This window comes from Carassius carassius, unplaced genomic scaffold (assembly GCF_963082965.1).
Source record: "Carassius carassius unplaced genomic scaffold, fCarCar2.1 SCAFFOLD_93, whole genome shotgun sequence".
In the NCBI taxonomy this organism is placed as follows: domain Eukaryota; kingdom Metazoa; phylum Chordata; class Actinopteri; order Cypriniformes; family Cyprinidae; genus Carassius; species Carassius carassius.
The window spans coordinates 44,458-52,500 of NW_026775009.1; the positions used below are offsets into that span (position 1 = coordinate 44,458).

At 40.5% G+C, this 8,043-nt stretch overlaps 1 protein-coding gene across 1 annotated transcript in view; it reads right to left on the bottom strand.

The window, feature by feature from the left end:
• Window positions 1-599: 599 nt before the first annotated feature.
• The window catches only part of LOC132134162 (leucine-rich repeat-containing protein 49), a 22,086-nt gene continuing 14,642 nt past the window's right edge, over window positions 600-8,043 (bottom strand). The window contains exons 14-18 of the mRNA XM_059546945.1: window positions 6,496-6,730; window positions 5,264-5,449; window positions 5,071-5,180; window positions 955-1,102; window positions 600-864 (exon numbers count right to left, since the gene is read on the bottom strand). Of these exons, the coding sequence (XP_059402928.1) occupies window positions 643-864; window positions 955-1,102; window positions 5,071-5,180; window positions 5,264-5,449; window positions 6,496-6,730 (901 nt within the window). The 3' untranslated portion in view covers window positions 600-642. The remainder of the gene's footprint in view (window positions 865-954; window positions 1,103-5,070; window positions 5,181-5,263; window positions 5,450-6,495; window positions 6,731-8,043) is intronic.

Sequence of the window (8,043 nt, forward strand, 5' to 3'; positions counted from 1 at the left end):
TTTTGACATTCAATATGAGGAAGCAACATAAAAGCAGAATGAACAGAAGATCTTAAACACACTCTACACACACACACACACACACACACACACCTTGATGCAAACACTTTATCTACACAAACTCAATTTAATGCAGTGTGTTTAGAAACGAGTCAAAACCGGATTGTTCTCACCATAAACCGTCTTCATCTTAAAATCTTGACATGATTAGAGCTGTTAACTGAATTAAATAAGAATAGAATCATTGTTAAATTAAATAAAATAAAATGGACTGTCAGCGTGTGTCCTAATAATATAAAATAAAAATAAATAAGATAATAAAATAAAACTGATGAACAAAGTAAGATCAATGAAGATTATTCCAACCTAAAATAATACAATAATAAAAATAAAATGTTATAACTGACTTTTGTTGCAGCTTGGGCCCTAACAAAATGAAATAAAAAGTAAAATAAAAATAAAATAGTTTGATTTCTCTTTCAGCTTAAGTACCATCACGACAGAGCAGCAGTTTGAGAAGAATCTTCATCAGGTTAGTTAAACGGTTGACATGTCTGAGCTTTGTATGTGACACACGTGTTTCCTCAGTTAGGAGGAACGAGCAGATCGACTCCGATAACAGTGTACAGTGTACATCAGTGTTCATGTCTGTGATTGGCTGTGGAGCCGCTGGAGGCGTGTCTGTCTGAAGGCCTGTCTGTCTCTCATCTCCAGAACACAGTCTCTCACGATCTCACTGAAGAGCGACGGCCAGAGCTTCTGCAGAGCGTCTGCCTTCACGCAGTGAGCGGATGCTCTGTGGATCAGCCCTCGAAGATACTGCTGCACCATCTCTGAGCGCTCCGAGGCGTCAGCGCCGGCCTCCTGACACACACACACACACACACACACACACACAGTCAGTGATGCTGGACGCTGATCGATCAGCATCAGTATACGTGGTGCTGGTCTCACCTCAGGGCTGTCAGAGAGTCTGCTGGGGTAGCTGAAGAGTGCTCGGCTCAAAGTGTCTCCCAGCTGTTTGCCGTTCTCCTTCAGGTCGTCTGGACTCTGACCGCTTCTGCGTCCACGTCCGTCCAGCAGGAACTGCAGCTGCCGCTTCCTGCAGAGGGAAGGACAGAGCCACGGACACACGTTCAACAGGACCACTGCATCTGAGATGCTGTGTGTCGTTTGATTTGGGAGTGTGGTGATGAATTACAGTCAACAAGAACCACACAAACCTTCTAAACAAATAAAGTAAGGCCATGCCAACCTAAAATAATATATATTTTTTTAAAAATAAACTTAATTTAAAATGAGGCCTCTGAAGTACAGGCCAACCTAAAATAATAATTGAAAAAAAAAAACCTGGCTAAAACCTGATGATTACATTATTTTAAATGAGTCCACCCTCCAAGATTACTGTTATAAACATGAGCCGCATCTAAAAGGCAAAGGGGGAGGTGTTCCTTCAATTTATAACAACGTTTTCAGGATTTCTCAGAGGGCAGGCTTCAAGTATAACTCGTTTGAAGTAATGGTACTTCATATAACACTATCCAGAGAAACAAATGTTAATGATAAATCCCCTGTTATGTTTGTACTGGCTACTGTATACAGGCCACCAGGGCACCATACAGACTTTATTAAAGAGTTTGGTGATTTTACATCCGAGTTAGTTCTGGCTGCAGATAAAGTTTTAATAGTTGGTGATTTTAATATCCATGTTGATAATGAAAAAGATGCATTGGGATCAGCATTTATAGACATTCTGAACTCTATTGGTGTTAGACAACACGTTTCAGGACCTACTCATTGTCGAAATCATACTCTAGATTTAATACTGTCACATGGAATTGATGTTGATGGTGTTGAAATTATTCAGCCAAGTGATGATATCTCAGATCATTATTTAGTTCTGTGCAAACTTCATATAGCCAAAATTGTAAATTCTACTTCTTGTTACAAGTATGGAAGAACCATCACTTCTACCACAAAAGACTGCTTTTTAAGTTATCTTCCTGATGTAACCAAATTCCTTAGCATATCCAAAACCTCAGAACAACTTGATGATGTAACAGAAACTATGGACTCTCTCTTTTCTAGCACTTTAAATACAGTTGCTCCTTTACGCTTAAGGAAGGTTAAGGAAAACAGTTTGACACCATGGTATAATGAGCATACTCGCACCCTAAAGAGAGCAGCCCGAAAAATGGAGCGCAGCTGGAGGAAAACAAAACTAGAGGTATTTCGTATTGCTTGGCGGGAAAGTAACCTATCCTACAGAAAAGCATTAAAAACTGCTAGATCCAATTACTTTTCTTCTCTTTTAGAATAAAACAAACATAACCCCAGGTATTTATTCAATACAGTGGCTAAATTAACGAAAAATAAAGCATAAGTTGACATTTCCCAACACCACAGCAGTAATGACTTTATGAACTACTTTACTTCTAAAATCGATACTATTAGAGATAAAATTGCAACCATTCAGCCGTCAGCTACAGTATCACATCAGACAGTGCACTTTAGACCCCTTGAGGAACAGTTCCACTCATTCTCTACTATAGGAGAGGAAGAATTGTATAAACTTGTTAAATCATCTAAACCAACAACATGTATGTTAGACCCTATACCATCTAAGCTCCTAAAAGAGGTGCTTCCTGAAGTCATAGATCCTCTTCTGACTATTATTAATTCCTCATTGTCATTAGGATATGTCCCCAAAACCTTCAAACTGGCTGTTATTAAGCCTCTCATCAAAACACAACTTGACCCCAAAGAACTAGTTAATTATAGACCAATCTCGAATCTCCCTTTTCTGTCCAAGATACTAGAAAAGGTGGTATCCTCACAATTATATTCCTTCTTAGAGAAAAATGGTATATGTATATGGTATATGGTATATATCCAGTCAGAATTTAGACCGTATCATAGTACTGAGACTGCTCTCCTTAGAGTTACAAATGATCTGCTCTTATCATCTGATCGTGGGTGTATCTCTCTATTAGTTTTATTGGATCTTAGTGCTGCGGTTGACACAATTGACCACAACATTCTTTTGCATAGACTTGAACACTTTGTTGGCATTAATGGAAGTGCATTAGCATGGTTTAAATCGTACTTATATGACCGCCATCAAGTCGTTGCAGGGAATGAAGATGTGTCATATCGATCACAAGTGCAGTATGGAGTACCTCAAGGCTCAGTACTAGGGCCGCTACTCTTCACGCTTTATATGTCACCCTTGGGAGATATCATCAGGAAACATGGTGTTAGCTTTCACTGTTATGCTGATGATACTCAGCTCTATATTTCTTCACGGCCCGGTGAAACACACCAATTTGAAAAACTAATGGAATGCATAGTCGATATAAAAAACTGGATGACGAGTTATTTCTTACTGCTAAATTCTGAAAAAACAGAGGTGTTAATTATAGGACCTAAAAACTCTGCTTGTAATAACCTAGAACACTGTCTAAGACTTGATGGTTGCTCTGTCAATTCTTCGTCATCAGTTAGGAACCTAGGTGTGCTATTTGATCGCAATCTTTCCTTAGAAAGCCACGTTTCTAGCATTTGTAAAACTGCATTTTTCCATCTCAAAAATATATCTAAATTACGGCCTATGCTCTCAATGTCAAATGCAGAAATGTTAATCCATGCATTTATGACCTCAAGGTTAGATTATTGTAATGCTTTATTGGGTGGTTGTTCTGCATGCTTAGTAAACAAACTACAGCTAGTCCAAAATGCAGCAGCAAGAGTTCTTACTAGAACCAGGAAGTATGACCATATTAGTCCGGTCCTGTCAACACTGCACTGGCTCCCTATCAAACATCGTATAGATTTTAAAATATTGCTTATTACTTATAAAGCCCTGAATGGTTTAGCACCTCAGTATTTGAATGAGCTCCTTTTACATTATAATCCTCTACGTCCGCTACGTTCTCAAAACTCAGGCAATTTGATAATACCTAGAATATCAAAATCAACTGCAGGCGGCAGATCCTTTTCCTATTTGGCGCCTAAACTCTGGAATAACCTACCTAACATTGTTCGGGAGGCAGACATACTCTTGCAGTTTAAATCTAGATTAAAGACCCATCTCTTTAACCTGGCTTACACATAACATACTAATATGCTTTTAATATCCAAATCCGTTAAAGGATTTTTAGGCTGCATTAATTAGGTAAACCGGAACCGGGAACACTTCCCATAACACCCTATGTACTTGCTACATCATTAGAAGAATGGCATCTACGCTAATATTAGTCTGTTTCTCTCTTATTCCGAGGTCACCGTAGCCACCAGATCCAGTCTGTGTCCAGATCAGAGGGTCACTGCAGTCACCCGGATCCAGTACGTATCCAGACCAGATGCTGGATCAGCACCTAGAAAGGACCTCTACATCCCTGAAAGACAGCGGAGACCAGGACAACTAGAGCCCCAGATACAGATCCCCTGTAAAGACCTTGTCTCAGAGGAGCACCAGGACAAGACCACAGGAAACAGATGATTCTTCTGCACAATCTGACTTTGCTGCAGCCTGGAATTGAACTACTGGTTTCGTCTGGTCAGAGGAGAACTGGCCCCCCAACTGAGCCTGGTTTCTCCCAAGGTTTTTTTCTCCATTCTGTCACCGATGGAGTTTCGGTTCCTTGCCGCTGTCGCCTCTGGCTTGCTTAGTTGGGGACACTTCATCTACAGCGATATCGTTGACTTGATTGCAAATAAATGCACAGACACTATTTAACTGAACAGAGATGACATCACTGAATTCAATGTTGAACTCCCTTTAACTATCATTTTGCATTATTGACACTGTTTTCCTAATGAATGTTGTTCAGTTGCTTTGACGCAATGTATTTTGTTTAAAGCGCTATATAAATAAAGGTGACTTGACTTGACACACACACACACACACACACACACATACACACACACACACACACACACACACGCTGTAGGATGGCAGCTGCTGTGGACATGCACTGGCCTGTCGTCTCACACACACACACAGGTATTTCACAGGTAATGTGAGTGTTTCAGTCTGTGCTGAAGAATCTCTCACACACACACACACACCTGGACTCCTCCAGCAGCAGCAGCAGGCGGCAGCGTGGCGTTTCTGTAGCAGCGACGTGACCCAGAGCACCGAACATCCGCTCCGAGGCCATGATCTCATTCATGGTGACCTGAAACATACAAACATCATCACACACAGGCTCCCGACACACACACACACACACACACACACACTGACTGCCGCTGCTCGGACCTCGGTGCCGTTGATCTTCTGCAGGCTGAGGTGCTGCAGTCTGTAGATGAGGAAGGATCTCCAGAGCGTCAGTCTCACCACAGGATTCCCCTCCGGATCAACAGTGATCTGCTCCAGACGCCGCACCTGAGCCAGAGCCGCCAGCTGAGGGAGATGAGTGATGCTCGTCTCCATGAACATCAGGTGCTGCGCAGGGGCAACAGAGACTTCTCTCATGATTCATTCACACAGCTGATTCGTTCAGAAATTAAGCAAGTGAACGTCACTATGAATGACTCACTGAATGACTGACTGAATAAATTCATTCAAACAGCTGATTCGTTTATAAATGAAGCAAGTGGATGTCGGTATGAATGACTCACTGAATCACTAACTCACTCAATTAATTCTAACGGCTGATTCGTTCATAAATGAAGCAAGTGAACGTCGGTATGAATGACTCACTGAATCACTAATTCACTCAATTAATTCAAACAGCTGATTCGTTCAGAAATGAAGCAAGTGGATGTCGGTATGAATGACTCACTGAATCACTAACTCACTCAATTAATTCAAACAGCTGATTCGTTCAGAAATGAAGCAAGTGGATGTCGGTATGAATGACTCACTGAATCACTAACTCACTCAATTAATTCTAACGGCTGATTCGTTCAGAAATGAAGCAAGTGAACGTCGGTATGAATGACTCACTGAATCACTAATTCACTCAATTAATTCAAACAGCTGATTCGTTCAGATATAAAGCAAGTGAATGTCCTTATGAATGACTCACTGAATCACTGACTCAATTCATTCAAACAACTGATTCATTCAGAAATGAATTCAGTCAGTAGAGAATCATTGCTGTGTGTTGATCGCAAACTCAACAGTTCTGCTGTGACTTTGATTGAAAGTATTTGCATTTGCAAAAATATAAACAAAGATAATTCTTAATTTAAAATCTAGCATAATATGAACTTGTTTATTGAGCTGTTCTATAAATCCAAAGTATATCACATTTGCAGTGGTGCAGATATTGAAAAAAAGCAGCACTCTTGCTGATGGGATATTACTAAACTATATCATATGACCTGAATATGAGATCTGCAAATAAGCAAACTTGTTATGTTATAATCACAGCTAACACACTATAGAAACACTATCGGAGCCAGTTGCTGTGCTTGCACTGATTCATTTGAATCTGCCTCGAGCTCAAACATCTGCAAATGCCTCCCGACCGCTGTGATCCTCACCGTGAGGTTTGGGAACTTGAGGCGGATGCGCAGGAACATGGGAATGATGGAGTCGAAGTGCATGTATCTGAAGGCGACGGCAGTGACGCTCGCGGCCGTCTGAACGCCCCAGCAGCGATCCAGAGTCTCCAGGGCCCCGGGGCCGAACAGACGCAGCGTCTCGCCGTCCAGCTCCGCCAGGTGAATGTCAGACATGGACAGACTCTGAACGTTGGGCCCGCCGGCGTCCTGCGGCCTGCGAACACAAACACGTTCCTCTGATGACTGAGACGAGCTGGAGTCTCCCGTTACACACGACTGTGTGAAGGATTTCAACATGTTCGGACAGAGACTCCTCTGAGAGGAACATTTGGATGAACTCCAGCCTGTTCACAGGATTAGTTCACTCCAGAGTAAAAATGATAATTTACTTGCCCCCATGTCATCCAAGATGTTCATATCTTTCAAAAAGATGTTAAAGAACTGGATTTTTTTGAGGAAAGCATTCCAGGTTTTTTCTCCATATAATGGACTTCAATGGGGATCATTGGGTTGAAGGTCCAGATCTGTGGTTAAACAGTATATAAATGTTTATTTGTTTAGAAAATGATGGTTTCTCTAGAAAAGACTCTTATTCCTCGGCTGCAATCTGGACCTTCAACCTGCAATCTTCAACCTTCAAGTCCATTATATAAGGAAAAATTTGGAATGCTTTCCTCAAAAATCTTAATTTATTTCCGACCGATGACAGAAAGATATGAAAATCTTTTATTATGGAAGTGAACTAATCCTTTAAATTCACATTTGGCACGATGAGATCTGTCATCCAGAGACTATATTGCTACAATTGAGTTTGAATTTATACATGATAATCACATTACAAGCTGGAGTGCATACAAAACAAATAGTGATTGATTCATACATGTGACCTTGATAAACCAAATCACTGTATTTCTGACTGACGGGTGAATAAAGGATTGAATCAGCATCAGAAACACAAGCAGCTGTCAGTCAGTCACCAGTGTTTCCAGTGTGGTTTTGTTAATTATAATTGGAGCAATTTGGTTTTGAGAGATTCAATTTTGAGAGGTTAATTTAGAGGGGAATAATGTGTTTTTAATGAATGCTCTTGATGAGACACACATGACTGACGCTGTAATTCTCTGCCCACAGACCGAGCAGAAACACTAGCAGTGCAGACGCTCTTTCATGCATCTGTAGTGCACTTCTGCTCATTCACTAATCACTCTGCTCCTACGCTGAAATCATTCATTTAATGGAGCTATTTTACAAAGAGAGCAGCCAAGAATCTGATCAGTCTGCAGTGGACCACTGATGCTTTTAGCAAGTATGAAAACACACAAAAGTGCCCGGTCTATCAACCTTCTCTATCAGGCATCGTCTCTTATAACCGGATGAATCTGATGTTTAATATAACATACAATAAAACTTATTTACAAATCAACTATTAAATAATAAAAATATATACAATTAAAATAAATTAATCATTCAAAAACAATCAAAATAAAACTTTTAGCAATAATTATTTAAATCATTCAAATCTAAAAA